This window comes from Artemia sp. Qi Xiang Cuo, chromosome 12 (genome assembly GCF_049724085.1).
Source record: "Artemia sp. Qi Xiang Cuo chromosome 12, ASM4972408v1, whole genome shotgun sequence".
NCBI classification, from domain to species: Eukaryota; Metazoa; Arthropoda; class Branchiopoda; order Anostraca; family Artemiidae; genus Artemia; species Artemia sp. Qi Xiang Cuo.
Genome location: NC_142805.1, coordinates 64,752,405 through 64,770,195, shown reverse-complemented (window position 1 = coordinate 64,770,195; position 17,791 = coordinate 64,752,405). Strand labels below are relative to the sequence as shown.

The window sequence follows — 17,791 nt, the reverse complement described above, 5'->3', positions numbered from 1 at the left end:
AAGTCAGTGTGGGAGGAACTTACTCCAACTTAACCCCCAGGTGACACCCCTTTTTTAACATCCCTATGCTGATTTCCTCTTCCGATAAACTTTCTTCTTTGGCACAGTGACAAAGTATCTGCCTTCATTTCAATTAATAACTCTGTCTGTTTTTTTTCCAACTCATCTTAAAAATAAAACTTCACCTCAAATGTCCTTCTGAACTCGAGCCAAAAAAATAATAAAACAATACGAAACAAAGGCTTAAAGTAAACATGTACAGCCGCTAGCATATTTTATGTCATTTGAGAAAAAGTAACCTAAAAGGCATCCCGAGGTAGCTTTTGGCCCAAAGTTTTACGGTTTACCGAAATTACATAAGCAAGGTATTCCCTTAAGGTCAATTGTAACATGTATGAAAGCCCAATGCTTCCGATATTTGGAAAGTGGTTATGTACAGCCTTCAAAAAACTTCACCTCAAATGTCCTTCTGAACTCGAGCCCAAAAAATAATAAAAGAATATTTAAAAAAGGCTTGAACTTAACGAGTACAGACGCTAGTATATTTCATTTCATTTTTAGAAAAAGTAACCTGAAAGGCATCCCGAGGTAGCTCTTGGCCCAGAGTTTTACGGTTTACCGAAATTACATAAGCAAGGTATTCCCTTAAATTCAATTCTAGCCTTCATTTCAATTAATAACTCTATTTTTTTTCAAACTCATCTTAAAAATAAAACTTCACCTCAAACGTTCTTCTGAACTCCAGCCACAAAAATAATAAAAGAATACGAAAAAAAAGGCTTAAAGTGGACGAGTGCAGCCGCTAGCATATTTCATGTCATTTGAGAAAAAGTAACCTAACAGGCATCCCGAGGTAGCTCTTGGCCCAAAGTTTTACGGTTTACCGAAATTATATAACCAAGGTATTCCCTTAAGGTCAATTGTAACATGTATGAAAGCCCCATGCTTCCGATATTTGGAAAGTGGTTATGTACAGCCTTTAAATCTTTGCTTTATTCTCAAAAATCGTACATATGTGATTCGCTAGATTTAGTGGAAAAACTTAAGCCTCCCTAGTCAAAATTTGTCATAAGTATTCAATGTATTTTCAGTTCCGTAATTCTTTTATCAAAAAATAAAATGGTCTCCCTATGGGAGCACCACTATCCGGATTATTAGCGAACATTTATATAGAAAACCTTGAAAATTGGACCTTAAATTCATATTTTTTTTAAAAACATGTCTATTGGGGGCGTTATATGGATGATGTCCTATCGCTCTGGAATTATGGGGAAAGTGTACTTAGGGGCTTTCTAGATCACCTTAATACATATGACCGAAATTTACAATTTACCTTAAAAATTGGAAATACAAATAAGTTTCTGGATGTATTAATTATTCGTTAAGTTGATAAACTGGATTTTACAATTTACAGAAAATCCACACAAAATAATTGATAACTACATTTTAAATCCAACCACCCCTCCCCCCACAAGCTAAAGGAAGTGTTGTTACATCTCTTGTCGATCATTCCCTAAACATTTGCTCTGATTCTTACATAACAGATGAACTAAATTTTATTAGAGACATTAGGGAACAAAGAATATTCAATGTTTCATCAGCGATTTTCAAACTGTAACTATCCGCGTTTAATTTAGTCGATCTGAAAATTTTCTTTGAAAATAGATTTTTCGATGTGTCTTAATTTTTATAGTGACGATAACTTCCTTTAATAGTGATTTATTGCTGGATGTTTGCATGGATAGCTGAAGTACCTAAGGTTAGTAAATAGAAAATTCATAATGAAGTGACATTTTAGGCCATGGGAGGACTTTTAGAAAGATTTCATTCTAAATTCTCATATTTGATAATGTTAGGCAAAAAGTTAGCACCCGCTTGTCTAAGTCTCGAAGGATGAGGTCAGAAATGACGTTCTGATGACTTTTTGTTTGTACAGTTTTAACTCTTACTTAAGCCCCATATATTGAAAATTGGGAGGTGTCCTCAAAAAGAAAGATGGAATCGAGGGAAAGGAGGCCTTGGAGGATGGGGAGATGCACTAGTTGATTTCTAAGGATTGTTCTGAATTTCTATATTAAAATTCCTTTCTTGGCATCTACATCTTTATTAGCATCAAATTTTTATATTGACAACACTGCTTAAATGGTACTTGTACATTATACAGAACACAGACAAAAACCACCAACACAAAAAATAATATGCTGCGCTTGCTAAGACCTCTTGGAGCCATTGCGCGAATTCCCTGTTGAAATTCTCAGAAGTCTTCTCTGATGTCACCTTGTTATCCCAGTATTTCTAACCGGTGACTGGCCTAGAAAGAGGATGTGATCTTGTTCGTACACGGATTCTAGTCCTCTGACTAGTTGTAATATTGTCCCCCCTGTATCTCCTGGGGCCCCTCTACTTCCGTGCCATCATTTCCTGCCTAAATGCTGGTCTTAAAGGGTACCACCGCCCGAAATTGTCCTTCTTGCGGTACACCCCTCTTGGCGTCTGGATCCGCTGGTGTTTTGGACCCAGCCCAATTCTCCGTGCCAGCAATTGCTTCCCGAATGCTTGTCTTCCCAAGTTCCACCGCCAGAACTTGTCTTCCCTAGGACTCAGTTTCACTGCCCCCGAAACTATCCCGCTTTTGGTTCCACACGCGTTTGGACCGACTCATCTCCCTTTGACCTCACCCAGTTTGCCATGAATAGATCCTGAGGTCAAGTATATAACCCTGCTGTGCCTGTTCCCTCTCATAGAAGGAAGATCCCCCTAATTAGTCTTAGTACTGAGCTCACTCCTTTCCAATTTTTTTTTGTTCCGGGAATGCATGAACTAACTAAAATTGACTCTTATCCCTAAAAGGGCCTAGTCAACCCAATAGGGCCTGACTGTTTTCCCATACCTTCCTTAAGCATCTCATTTCTTGTAAACACTTTGGGGAGCATTTTAGCTTAACGGAATATTCTCCACTTTTATTGTTTTCTTTGCCTCTATTGCAATCTCTCGAACCTCTGTTTGGAATTTTTCCATTTACTCTTTACATATACGACAAAAATCAACAGGGACCTTATTCCCTAATAGTGCTAATTACTCTACTTTCAACTTGTCAAGATTAATAGACCGATTTTGCTGATCAATAGGGTTAGGGCCTGCTCCCAAAATACCTAGCGTAATAATAATAAGAAACTTTAAGCTATAGATGAGGACTCGTAAGAAAAAAGAGAGCAAACTCTATACTAGTAAACACTGTCAATATTACTACTGAAAGAACACTGTTCAAGCCTTTCCGTCACTGCTAGGCCAGAAAAAAACCACCCGAAATCTGAGCACACACCTTCTTGGAAGAGAAAGAGGACTGAATTTGACCAAAGTTTTTAAATTTATTTACCCTCTCCCACTTAAACAAAAGTTGTAATTAACATGAATACCGCTGACACCAGTTGTAATATTGCCCTTTTTTGGGGCTATAAACTAAGTCTAGTTGTAGCTTTAAGCAGACTCTAGATAAACTTCTCCCTCTAAACGCCCATTCTGAACGTATTAACTTATATTTACTAACTTATTTACCCAGGGATCTTAAATGAACAATCCATCAACTGGTAGTGCTCTAAACGGAAGCAAATAGATTGAATCGGTACTCAAAATTTGGTAACAACTCGATTTTATTATTAGATATTATAAAAGGGGGAGAAAACGTTGTAATTCCTGTTGTTATATAAAAATATTCCCAATGGCTCTTTTCAGATTTAAATAGTCTTATATTGTGTGTATGTCTGTCGTTCCAAGGAGGTTGCATCTATCGTTTAAGCGTCATCACCGAGAAAAAGAATTATTTTAAGTTTAGGGCTACTGAAATTCTCACTGAATAAATTACGCTTGGATAGTTAGTTAAGGCTTTGATCTGTGGTGTTAGAATGTTTTAGTCAAAATTATCAAATTAGGTAAGTTCAGCTAATTAGGTTGAAAATGGAAGCATGACTATTACGAGTTTTATTTGATTAGTTGAGATATTTCCAGAAAGTAAATTAAAGGCTCTAAGGTGGGCAAAAATACGGAATTACCGCAATTTATTAGACACAAATTTATCAGTTTAATCCAAAGAAACATAGTATTTTCTAAGTATTTTTGTAACAAAAACCAGTGTTCTTTGGACCTCAGATAAATATTAAACTTCAACAGTGGAAATCCTTGATTGAATCTCCCTCAACTGGAAAGATCACTCTTTGCCTCCCTAATAATACTCCCCTTTCCCTGGCCTCTCTGCATAGCATCAATATCATCTTGCTGCATCTACAACAGGGAAAGGATTTGGAGAGGTAAAAAACAAGCAAAAGGGGATACGACTCTCCTCAGGATTCAGACTGCCGTATCAAACAGTTCGTCGTAACGAACTGTAAGTAAGGAGCGACCCGGCTCAATGGTAAGCGACACTCTAGAAAACAGGTTTTTGATACCAATCGATACATCAAAAGAATCAAATTTTAATGCTGATTTCAAATATATAACTTTCATCAAGTTTAGGGTTACCCATCAAAAGTTACAAGCCTGAGAAAATTTGGCGGATTTTCAAAAAAAGGGTGAAAGACCCCCTAAAAGCTATAGAACCTTAATGAAAATCACACCATCAGATTAAGCATATCAGAGAACCCTACTGTAGAGGTTTCAAGCTCCTATCTACAAAAATGTGGAATTTTGTATTTTTTTGCCACAAGAAAGATCACGGATGTGTGTTTATTTATTTATTATTTTTTTTTCCCAGGGGTGATAGTATCAACCCAGTGCTCCTAGAATTTCATGGGTGGGCTCATTGGAACAGAAATTAAAAGTTCTAGTGCTCTTTTTAAGTGACCAAAAAAATGGAGGGCAACTAGGGCCCCTCCAACGCACATTTTTTCCCAAAGTCATCCGACCAAAATTTTGAGATAGCCATTTTGTTCAGCATGGTCAAAAATATGATAAATATGTATTTAAGGATGACTTAATACCCCGAGGTCCTCGGGGGGAGGGCTGAAAGTTATGAACTTTGCCAAATGTTAACATATGGTATTTGTTATTGGGAAGTATAAAGACGTTTTAAAGGGGGATTTTTTCTGGTAGTGGGGGACGGGGGTGGGTTGGGGGTTATGTGGGAGGATCTTTCCATGAAGGAACTTTCATGGTGGAAGGGACATTGCTATGAAGGGGGCGCCAGATTTCCCAGCATTCTTTAAAAAAAAAGACCAGAAATCAAATAAAAAAAAATAAGTTTTTCAACTGAAAGTAAGGAGCAACATCACAACTTAAAACGAACAGAAAATATTACGTATATGATTGGGTTCATCCCCTAGTCAATACCTCCCTCTTTAAGCCAAAGATGTTTTAGTATTTTCATAAGAGCTATTTATTCTAATTAACGGCCTTTGTGATTAAGGGTCATTTTTAAAGAACAAAAACGAAATTTGGCTTAAAGAGCAAGGTATTGACTAGGGGGCGAATTCCCTATTATACGTATTAAGAATATATGAATATAGAAGTTCGTTACGTAAGTTAATTCGTAAGTTACGTATATTTATTGCTAATAAAAACGTTCGTAAATAAAATTAAAGAAGTTTCAAGAAAGCCATTTAGCCTAATAAAAGTAAAATTAATATAAAAATTTTGTTGTAATTATTCATGTACAGTGAGCCAAAATCAAAACCTATATTAATTCAAAAACGTTCAGAAATTAAATAAAAATAACAAGTTTATTTAACTGAAAGTAAGGAACGACGTTAAAACTTAAAACGAACAGAAATTATTCCGTATATGAAAGGGGCTGTCCCCTCCTCAACGCCTCGCTTTTTACGTTAAAGTTTGACTTTCTCACAACTCTATTTTTTAAACAATAAAAAAATTTAGCGTAAAGAGCGAGACGTTGAGGAGGGGACAGGCCCTTTCATATACGGAATAATTTCTGTTCGTTTTAAGTTTTAATGTCGCTCCATACTTTCAGTTAAAAAAACTTGTTTTTTTATTTATTTAATACCGTTACAGAATCCACATAGGAGGTAAGGAAAACTAGTGTCCACGGAATTCCAATTTCGGTGTGTGACTTATTTCATAAACTCTGTGCTTAAGCTCCACGAAATACTGTCTCATCTTTCAATAATGCTGGCTTTTAGACAGACCTAGCTTTAACTAAAAAGAAATATAAGGACGAAACTATAAGACCCGAAACCGAATGAAGTAAAATCTAACACGAATCTTGATTTATTCACAAGGGTGATCACAGACTTCTGCTGTGAACAGAATGTCCCTTAGTCAATCAGAATAAATCCAAAACTATCTTAAATTACCCGAGAGCAGTCAATACTTTAATAGGGAAGATACAGCTCTGACTAAAGTTAGGGCCAAATAGAGAACTTGAAGGATTTAATTGATAACTTAATCAAACACAGACATAGGATCTTCTTGGTTTAGACAAAGTGAAGAAAAGGTTTTATATTATTATTTTAACTTTACATTTAAAGAAAATGAGACATGGTAGGTTCTAGCCATAATTAGTTAAAAAGGTTACTTTCCAAAGTTCCTTTCTGGTCTGCTCTCCTCACAAGATAACCTCTATTTCTCTCTGATTTGTAGATTTTATTCAAATTAAAACTTGATTTTGATTCATTTAGTGACTTTTTTGTTCCGTCGTTTTAGCCAATCCCCAACTTTCCGTTAAAAGCTAGTTTTTTCCAGTATTTTGGGCCTTGAAAGCTAAAAATGTAGTAACATTATGATATTCACCTTTTTTTTCTACAAAACTGGTCTAAATTGGGTCTTCAATAATTTATTATAGATTAAAATGCTGTTCAATATTCAAAACAAGGTTATGTCACTTTAAGATTTAAGACTAGGCAATATGTGATGGTCAATATACAAAGCGAAGATATTTTCAAGTTTAGGCTAATTTGAAATATTCGGTTTATTTCTGATCTATTGGAACAAAGGGAGATTGAGTTACTAAAGTTACACAAAAATAAGGCTTCTTTACATTGGTTTGGCAGCCTCAAAAGCATATCATGACGAGGTGACCGAACCAATTATCGTTGTACGTAAACTTGCCATGATAAGTTTCAGTTTACTGAAACTTCTTTTCACCATGGCCAAAGTTAGTGATGCTGTCAAAATCCACCGGTAAACTGACCAGAGAGTCGGGAGTGTCGATTTAGCTGCACAAATTTTGCATAAAAGAGTCTCAAAGATGGAGCGATCAATGAATTTATAGCTTTCGACCTCAGTCCTGGCCAAAAGCTCTAACATGAGTTTTGAAGGATCTGGGCTTTCTTCTTTGGTACGTTGTTTCCAGAAAAGATGAGCCATCATGGATTGCCACGTCCAAGCACTAGGGCTCTGAGAAAGCCGCAGAGTACCTCAGCATAGAATTATTTCTAGTCATCCAGTGGGTTGGCTCCAGCATTAGAAATCTCCTCTGAATAATAAGCAGGTGCATGCCTATGATGTTGTTTAAGTCGGAACTTGTCTTTGGCTATTTAATCAACTTTTTAAACTGTTGCTTTTGATGCCTCAATTTCCCTATCTATCTGATCAGTCTCGGACGAAAACATATAAGATGGCGCGTGTCGCCCTGAGCTATATGTTTGCAGTCACCAGATCATGCTGCTCAATTTGAAGCTTTTTTGTAAGAACGTCCGTCTTAAACAGGACTTGGCACATGAACATAAGCATCAAGATAAAATCAAAGCAGGTAATATAGCAATGCAGAAGTTTGAATTTTTCTTTTATTATCTTGTACTCGTTCTGTTCTATTAGCTCTTCGAGAACTTCAATATAGCGTCAAAGCCGGTCAACTACGCTGTCAAACTCTCTCACCTGAATGTCCATCTTGATCTTGGCAGATTCTTAAGCTTCAGTGTCGATTCAACACTCTCGAATGCTCGTTTGTAAGCAAAAGCTTGTTTCATTCGATCCGTTAAGAAGACATAGAGTTCCTGTAAGATTTCAAACACTGTTGGGACTATGGACGTGTTACTGCAGGTGCTGCTACATCTCATAATCTACTAGTCACCTAACCTCTTATAAAACGTGACTACGACTTTGCCCCTTGCAGGTAACTGGTACTAGTCGCTACCAAATGAGGTTTTTACGCTTTCCTTTCCAGGCAGGAAAATTGCTGGATTTACCGACTGAAGTTAGTATTTTCATACTCTTCATTTAACTGAATGAAAAATTGTGGCGCAATCCAAAAACACAGGGTATGTGTTAGTAAAATCACAGCATTTACTGACCAAGATTACGATTTTGGCAGATGTAATGTCCTTTTTTGTGTACTTTATTTAAAGAATGGAAAAATGTGATACCGTCCGTAAAATCACTGCACGAGTAGGTACAACCGCTACATTTACCAAGCGAGATTAAGATTACGGTATACGTCATGTCAGTACTTTTATGTTTCATGTTTAACCAAATGTACTTTCATGTCTAACCAAAAGAAAAATTTTGGCACCATCCGTAAGGTTACGGTACATGTCGGTAAAACTGCTGTATTTACCAACCGATATTTTGGTATATGTCATGTCAATATTTTCATGCGCTTTATTTAACCGAATGGAAAATATTGACACCATCGTTAAAATCGCGGCAAGTCGGTAAAACTGCTGCTTTTACCCGTAAAGATCGAAATTTCGGTAGATGACATGCTATTACTACTATTACTACAACTACTACTACTACTACTACTTCTATTACTACTGCTATTACTACTACTACTGCTACTACAACTACTACTATTACTGCTATTACTGCTGCTACTACTACTACTACTACTACTACTACTACTACTACTACTACTACTACTACACCTAATACTACTTCAACTACTACTACTATTACTACCACTACTACTACTACCACTACTACTACTACTACTACTACTAATACTACTACTGCTACTACTACAACTGAGATGAGATGAGATGGGTTTTATTTTCAACTAATAATTACATCATACTTAACTGGTACTTATCACATCTTTTAAATAACGTTATCAACTAAACGTAGAAAATGGTAAGAACGTATGACGATTTATTAAGCTAATATTGTGGCTTGAGCAGTGTCACACAATCTTTCATCATAAACCATAGTCATTCACTCTTCCTACTCTTTTTTTGCCATTCAATATTATTCAACCCTCCCGAATAATAATAAAAAAAATACCCATAAAACAAACCCAAAAACAATAACAAATTTAAAAAACTAACATCAAATATATCAGTTTTAATTCAGCACTCGTCTGATGAACATCGCCTCGGGGAGCGTTGCTTGCAAGTGAAATACGAAATAGAATTTAGACTTTTGCGATAATGTCTCTGGATTGTTACTTATACATGATTATTGATCGTGATTTGGATTACTGAAGCAGGAATACGTAAGGAGTGCATACATTTCTTGAAATTTAAATCTATAATAGAGGATTTTTATTTATATATTTTTTCATACGGATAACCTTGAAAAATCTGTTTTCATTCAGCGTTGCTTGCAAGTGAAATACGAAATAGAATTTAGACTCTTGTGATAATGACTCTGGACTGTTATTTATATATGACTATTGATCGTGATTTGGATTACTGAAGCAGGAATACGTAAGCAGTGTGTGGGAGGACTGAAATTTTTGAAAAATTAATAACTAAAACGGAGCTACTATAGCTTTAACTCAGGTTAGGCCTGAGGGTACAGCCAGTGCTCAGTTTTTACAGGAAATCAATTTCAAGCTAGATCAGATACCACAATTAATTGAGGCTACTGAAAATACTTTGCGGGAAGTTTTAGTGAAAGTTACTTCAGTTGAAAACCATTTTTCTTCTTTGAACTAAAAACAATCTGACAATGCCAAAGCTTGTGAAGAGATGAAAGGTGAAATTGAGATGCTTCAGAAGAATTTACGAGCAGCTACCATGCGGGCTGCCGCATTTGATGAAGAACTGAGAAGATTTAATGTTGTCATATATAACTTCGAACCTATTAATCCTGCTATATATACGCTGAAGCAAGAAATAATTATGGTTCTTAATAAGTGTATACCGGATTTAAATTTGAGCCGTTGTGACGCCAAAGACGTGTTCAGAATGCGTGCAGGACCAGTCTTACTAAAGATGAACTCTTTTGACCTTCGAAGGGTAATTCTTAAGTCTAAACCGCTTTTGAAGAGAAATGGGTTGTCGGCTGCCCCTGATTATAATCCCAGGCAAAGGGAAGCCCGTAAAAACCTTAAACCGGTCTTAGAGTACGCTTTGTCGAAACACCACCAAGCTAGGCTTAGGGGAGAAAAGTTATACATCAATGGCAGAGTGTTTGTTTATGACTTTCCTTCGGAATGTGTTAAGGAAGTAACCACAAGCTCCAGTGAAGTGAATAAACAGGGGCCTCCTCGAAACGGGTCAGCAGAAACAAGAGAAGTCGAACTAGCTAAAGAACCGGCTAGCAAAAAAATGAACATTTCCGTCGCTGGCAGAGTGGTGTCTGAAAGCTCTGAGAGTGATAGTCAAGCCGAGAGTGATATCGAGACGGTGGTCGAATTTAATATACGTGATCCAAAACAGCATTTCTCGAGGGGTGCTCCGCGTCCTGTCCGGAATTCTCCAATAGTTGCGAAAAATACTGAAAAGAGTAAAGCCTGGGAGGTCATAAGCCCGGATGATCAAAATCGTATTGATGCCCGTAATGTTGCAAAATAGGACTCTAGATCTGGTGGTGGAAGAGCTAACTACAGAGGTCAGTCGAGGTGCACCAGAGCTGCGTCATCAAAAAATTATTATAGACTTTCATACTTACCTGACGAGCCAGAAAAGCCCTTTGTCCTGTTGACACATGACTAGCTTGTTCTAAGTAAATAGGGACAGTGTGGCCATGTTCACCCTATGCGAGTAATCACATGGAATGTCCAGGGTGTGAGAAATAAGGTTGAACAAGTACTGAAGGACCTAGGTGGTGTTGATATTATTGCTCTTGTGGAGTCCTGGAATAGTGACGATACAGTGCCTTTTTTGAAGGATACTGGGTAGAAAATGTGGCACTTAAGCCAGCAAAGAATATGAGATATTATGGAGGTTTTTAGCTGTTAATTAACCAAGACCGTTTCCGTAAACATTCACGAATTTCTAGTTTATTGGAGAAGATTATATGGGATCAGCTTCATCTTGCTAGTGGTAAAAGTTTGATTTTAGGTGCCTTGTATATTGCCCCCCAGAATAGTTCGTATATAGTTGAAGTGACATGGGATTTATTAGAGGAGCTTAGGCAATCACAATCACGTTTTGATAAGGATTATTTTTTGGTGGTGGATGACTTTAATGCTTATACGGGAATATGTAAGGAGATTAATCTAGTTTCATTTGTTGATACGCCGGACCTGATGCCTGATATTTATAAGACATCTAGAAGGGGCAAAGATATTGAAAGAAGGGTTAATTGTTGGGGTAAAAGCCTTCTGGAACTGTGTTCAGATAATGCATTAGTGATTGGAAATGGAAGATTTGGGAAGGATTGGGAGGAGGGTCTGCTTACCTGTCTGTCGGGGACAAACCATAGTGTGATTGATTATGTTTTGGTTGGTATTGAGCTCGTGGCCCTGAAAGTTGATGTTGAGGTTCTTAGGGTCGTAGGCTCTGACCACTTACCAGTTGAGATTAAGCTTTGCCTTGGAAGAGGAGTTCCAAGGAATAAAAAAGGTGATAATCCTACTAGTGGGGTTACAAAGGATCTTTGTTTTTCAAGGAAGTTTTTAAAGAGTGAATGGATTAAAGAGGAACTGGAGTTGATGAATGAGGAGTTTTTGAGGCCTGAAATAATTGAGAAAGTTGAGAGTCTGCATGATGAAACAAGAGATATAGATGAAATTGGGAAGATTTGGGTTTTGTGATTTATGAGTGTGCTCGTGTGTCAGAGGGACCAAATATAAAAAGTAAGACTAGTTATTTTGATGATAAATGTAATTCTTTGAAAAGGGAGTTGGAGGAGCTATTAGATTTGGTAAATGCTTGCTCTGTAGAGGAAGAAAGGCAGAGTTTGTTTTTACGGTTTAAGGAAAGGAGAAGGGAATATAATAGGCTAAAACGGAGGAAAAAACGGGAGAAAATTAGAGAGGAACAGACAGAGATAGAGAAGGGTTATATGGTAGGGGATACAAAAGATTTTTGGTCAGGAATAAGGCAAGAGAATGAACAAGGAAAAGGCCAATTACAAATCCCTGAAGCTGATACCTGGCCTAGTTTTCTTGAGAGTATAGATGAAGATTATAGTGGCCTTGATAGTGAAGAATAAAGTGTTGCTCCGCAGTTTCCGATGAAAGAAAAAGATTATGAGTTATTGAAGGAGGTAACCTCAGATGAAGTTAGGAAAGTAGTTAAGAAGATGAAGGGAGGATCAGGGCCAGGAATAGTGGTATACCAGCAGTTATATTAAAGAGGTTTCTTGGTGTTTTTTTGCTAGTTTTAGTGAATATTTTTAATAGAATTATAAGTAGTGATGTATGGCCTTCCCTATGGAAAGTATCGATTATAGTGCTTCTATTTAAGAAAGGTAGTCCTAGTGATCATGATAGCAATAGGTTGATAGCATTAGTGCCTGCACTTAGTAAAATTACTTAGTAAGATTACCGCTACCACTGAGGCTAATATTTCTAAGGTGAACATTTAAGGTAAATTTTAGGCGGACCTTATACCAAATCAAAACAGATTATTTGCACGCAGGTTGTCAAAAGAGCATATAAGCAATATCTTAGGAACAGCTTAGAGAATTAAGCTGAACCTTTCAGGACATGCTGAGGGAGAGGATGAAATAATCAAAAGGCAATATTTGCTTGCTACCAATATTGCCACTAATACTACTGTTGTGACTACTATTTCTACTGAGGCTAAGGGTATTGAGGTGAAACTTTCAGGTAGTATTTAGGGGGATGTTGAATTATATCAAAACACAATATATACAATCAGGTTGCCACAAGGTTGTATGACTAATTTCTCAGAAACGGCTAAAAGTATTAAGTTGAAACTTACAGGGGACACTGAGAGGGATTTTGAACAAACCAAAAACATTCTGTCCATGCGGCTACCTCTACTCCTTCTGCTACTTCTGCTATTACAAATACTGCTACAACAACTAATATTGAGACTAAGGGTATTAAAGCGAAAATTTCATGGAATGCTTACAATGATGTTGCATCCAGATTGTCTAAGTGATAGTCTAAATCATATTTTATTAAAAACTGATGACAGCAATTTTGTCCAAAATATAAACAATAAGTCAAAATCTGAATTATTATATAGGAAAACAAAAAAACAATTAAAATAATTTTTTTAACCAACAATAAGGACTGTGTCAACTAAGAACGAACACAATTTAGTTTAAAAACAAAATTCCTCTAAGAAGTTTTTCAAAGAAATGTAGAGCTATATCAGACCAAAAATTAGCAAAAAAGTCAAATATTTTTCAAGCGTACAACTACCATAATTAACAATCAATAAATAAATATAACCCAAAATGAACAAAAATTACAATAAATAACCAAGACCAACTCAAAATGAGCAGAAACTAAGAGGAGTAGGGCTGACGCCCTTCGTTCACTTTAAAGACCAGAACATAATTTGCACTTTATTAAAAACATTTAATACTTTAAAAATTAAAAAAATTAAAAATTATTAAGACGCTAAGGAATAAATACCAGCATATACATTAAGCTGTTACCAATATTCTTTTTTTTGAAGGCTTGGTTATGATGGTGATTTTTTTTTCTCTCGATATTGTGAGAAACAAAAACACACAGCTCGAAATAAGGATTGTTGGGTGTTTGTTTGTATTCTAATTGTTGGGAAGACAAGAAATGAGCTGGGATTGGGACGCCAGGAGCCACTGTGAGTGCTATGAGTTGCGGTTCACTATGGCTGTGAAACGCGGACGTGGAAATGAGAAAGAAGAAAGGCACGATACTTCGTGTTACAGGGCCTCTGTGACAGGGTCAAGAAGAATTTTTCCTAGCCTCCTGGTATATCACACATGTATTGACTAAAGAATCCTTACAAGATGGCTTTTGTTTACAGGCTTTACAATATGTACAGAAAACAAAACGAAATAACATTAAACAAGCTAATGTTCGGTCATTTTATGTCCAAATATTGGAAAGCCAAGGACTGGAGATACGCCTACTAACAATACAAGACATAGTGCAAGAGAAGTGATCAAAGCAAATAATTTAAAAAAGGATTTGTCTTTTTTCATAAAACTTCAGGTTGCATCCAAAGAAAATTAAACCATGGCCTGAATTCCAAAACTTAATAGAGTAGGATTAAATGACTTAATAATTTGTATCCTATTTTAACCTAAGATTATTTCTTCTATTTTGGTCTGTTTTGCCTGCTTTGAGAGCCCAAATATCATGAATGCAGTTTTTTGAAAAATTTGGAGCCAAATAGTTACAAGCAAAAAGTGTATTAAGGGAATTCAACCTTGAATCTTTTAGAGGAATCTTGTAAGTAAAGTTTTGTTACTTATTTGAACAAAATTAACTAAAAGTTACGACAATAGGTCACATTTTACAGATGAAGCATGATGGGTTCTAAAATATTTCGCTTTTCGGTAATACAACTATGGAATGAAAGGTCTTAAACCGAAGCGGTCAGCCATGACAAAAACAACAACAGAGAGAAAAATCTCAATGAAAAAAAACAACAAACGAGACTGCGGCCAGTCGAGAGTAAAGACGAAAAATGTCTTTTTTCATTGATTCTTTCAAATATCCGCGTTGTTTTACATACAACTTCTCTCTCTGTAATACAATTCTCTGTAATATAATTCTCTGTAATACAACTGAGGTCAAATAAAAATAGGGTGTTCTAAAAATCACATAGAAGTGTATCATAAAAAAAATATTCAAATGAAGAGGAAAGCATTTTTTATTAAATCGCCAGATTTCATGTCAGCCAAATTTTAGAACTTGCGAGCTATCACTGCTGTCAGAAAGATCATAAAACTAGAGTGTTATTCTCTCTGTGTTTAAACGATAGCATTCACTAGTCAGAGTCTAACAGATTTCTTCCGTGAATTCTTACGGGGCTTGATTTTTCAAAACATATGCAGTAATTTTTTTACTATAGTAAGTCAGCGATGTTAACTTGAGTTTGTCTCAGACATACAAAAGATCCCCTTGGCCCAGAAAAAACCCCAGTCTTCAATTGGTTAACTGCTCGAACTATTCGAAGGTAATTATTTGACCAAATAATTACCTGTAACACACTATATTATCCTTATACTCTTCAACGAAAGGTAGAGATCGTCCGCTACATTCGTTTCTCAAGTTTTCCTTCCATCTTGAAAAGGAGGAGGATATGTTAAGACACACTTTAAAAGATATTTAAACGATATTTATTTCCATTTTAAATAGTAAAAAAAAATTTCTTTTTTGTTTTAGCCCTAGAATTGGTATGATAGTTTCTTAGGCCAGCCTAATTATTGGACAAAATGTATTTAGTTTCTCACGTTACTATGAATTCTCAGGTAGCGTTTGTTCAATTAAACCCCGTTCTTTAGTTTGATCAGCTAGATATTACTGTATAGACAACATCATGTTGAAACAATCGGAATTACTTACAAAAAATAAAACATGATTGATCAGAAAAGATTTTTCTTAGACATTGGTGTCTATCTAAGCACTTACGTAAATTCAGCTTTAAAAAGTAACCTTAATATCATTTGCAAGAGTCATCAGACTTCTCAACTGCGTCATCAACAGTCATAGTTGGGGCATCCACAACAACCTAATAAAGAACGAGTTCTATCCCATAACCATAGTTACCGAAAATTTAAAAATGTATTGGTACAAAAAAACTGTCGAGTGAGGAACAATTGCCACTTGAGGCTGGTTCAGAAACGGTAAATATTATTTCGATTAATTATAAAGATTATAGTTTATTGCGAGAAAAAATTATATGAATTTTAAAAATAGCCTGAAACCCCATAAAAAATGGTGTCTCATGTAAAAAACGGTTTCAGTGCAAAACATAAATTTTGCAAAATTCTATCGCATTTGTTTTTTTTGTTATTTTTTTTATAGCCCAGATGAAGGGAGATAATTTTCTACTCTTAAGAATTGTAGGACAGTAATAAATCTATCTCAAATTAGTTTTTCATTTAGATTGTGAAAAATTCACAATATTTGGTTTCCATAATTATGTTTTGTACTCTCAGAAAGCGCTAGCTTCAAAAGTTCATAATTGATAAAATAAAAGACAATAGAATGCATTCATTTTGTCTAGAATGATCTGCTAAAATTTTATTTTTATTTTCTCGCTTAGTGCAGCTTCACCATCATCAAAGCTATAGTCAGAAAGAAAAGGAGTGAGTAAACCTCTATAGGTGTCTCACCAACATTTTAAAAAGAAACGGAAATGCAAAAGAAACTAAATATAACACAAGATTAAAATGAATTGTATCCAGAGTAAGTTTTTTCTCTCTAAATCAGACAAGTTGGCACCTCTCAAACTATCATAGCCAAGCTCTTACCTGATCTCCTAATCTTGAAAACATCACATCGGCAAATTCTTTAAACCAATCAGCTGATGAACTGTTGTGCCAACCTCCCAGATCTTGTAGGGCTTGGGGCAAGTCCCAGTGATAAAGGGTAACCATTGGCTCAATACCATTGTCTAATAGAGCTTGTACAAGGTTCCTATAGTATTCTATTCCTTTCTCATTTACAGGACCAGTACCTTGTGGCAAAATTCGAGACCAGGAAATGCTAGAATTATATAATCAGCTAAAATATAGGTAGTCAGTCAAAACTATTCAGAACAAGAAAAAAAAAAAATTCCTTTTTCATTGATAGTACCTGTGCCTTGTGGTAAAACTCGAGACCAGGAAATGCTAAAATTATGATTAAATTAAAAAAAACTATTTTTTTAACTCAAAGTAAGGAGCGACATTAAAACTTGAAACGAACAGAAATTATTCTGTATATAAAATGGGCTATCCTCTCCTCAACGCTTCGGTCTTTACGCTAAAGTTTGACTCTTTGTCACAGCTCTACTTTTTAAAACAATAAAAACTTTAGGGTAAAGAGCAAGGTGTTGAGGAGAGGACATCCCCTTTCATATGCGGAATAATTTCTGTTCGTTTTAATTTTAATGTCCCTCCTTACTTTCAGTTGAAAAAAAACTTTTTTTTCTTTATTTAATTAATGAACATTTTTCAACCAATGCATGTTCGAATTCTGCTCACCGTACATGAAAAATAAATAAAAATTTGCATATTAATTTTGGCCGATTTTTTCCGTATATGCAGGGCTGCCCACTCCTCAATACCTTTTTCTTCATGCTAAAGCTGTTAGCACTTTTAAAAAAGCTTCCTATTCTAATTGAACGTCCCTGTTTTAGTATATGTTCTTAAAAATTTGGGACGAACATTCAAATTTTATCATAAAGAGCAACGCATTGAGGAGGGGGCAACCCTTCATATAAGGAATAATTTCTGTTCGTTTTCTTTTCCCAAAAAAATGCCGGTAAATCTGGCTCATCCTCTATGAAGTATACCCCTCCCCCTCACGGAAAACCAATCCATGGAAATTTCATCCAACGTAAAGTGTACCCTCACCCTCCTGTTAAATTCACTCCAGACAGTTCCATCCTCCCTGATAATCCTCCTACTTGTAAAATTATTTGCCGACGATTTAGCCTGAAAAATTCTTCTTAGCATTCTTTCATTTGAATAAGCCTTGAATCTCTAATCAGTTTCTCGATCACTCCAGAAATGTCCCCATCCCTGGAATCTATTTCCCAGAAATCAAAACACGCGG

General features: G+C 35.8%; 1 protein-coding gene across 1 annotated transcript in view; it reads right to left on the bottom strand.

Moving 5' to 3' along the window:
- Positions 1 to 17,791, bottom strand: part of LOC148946408 (cytosolic beta-glucosidase-like) — a 75,222-nt gene that overhangs the window by 38,805 nt on the left and 18,626 nt on the right. Inside the window, 1 exon segment of the mRNA XM_089097993.1 lies at positions 16,504 to 16,738. Coding sequence (XP_088954119.1) covers positions 16,504 to 16,738 — 235 coding nt within the window.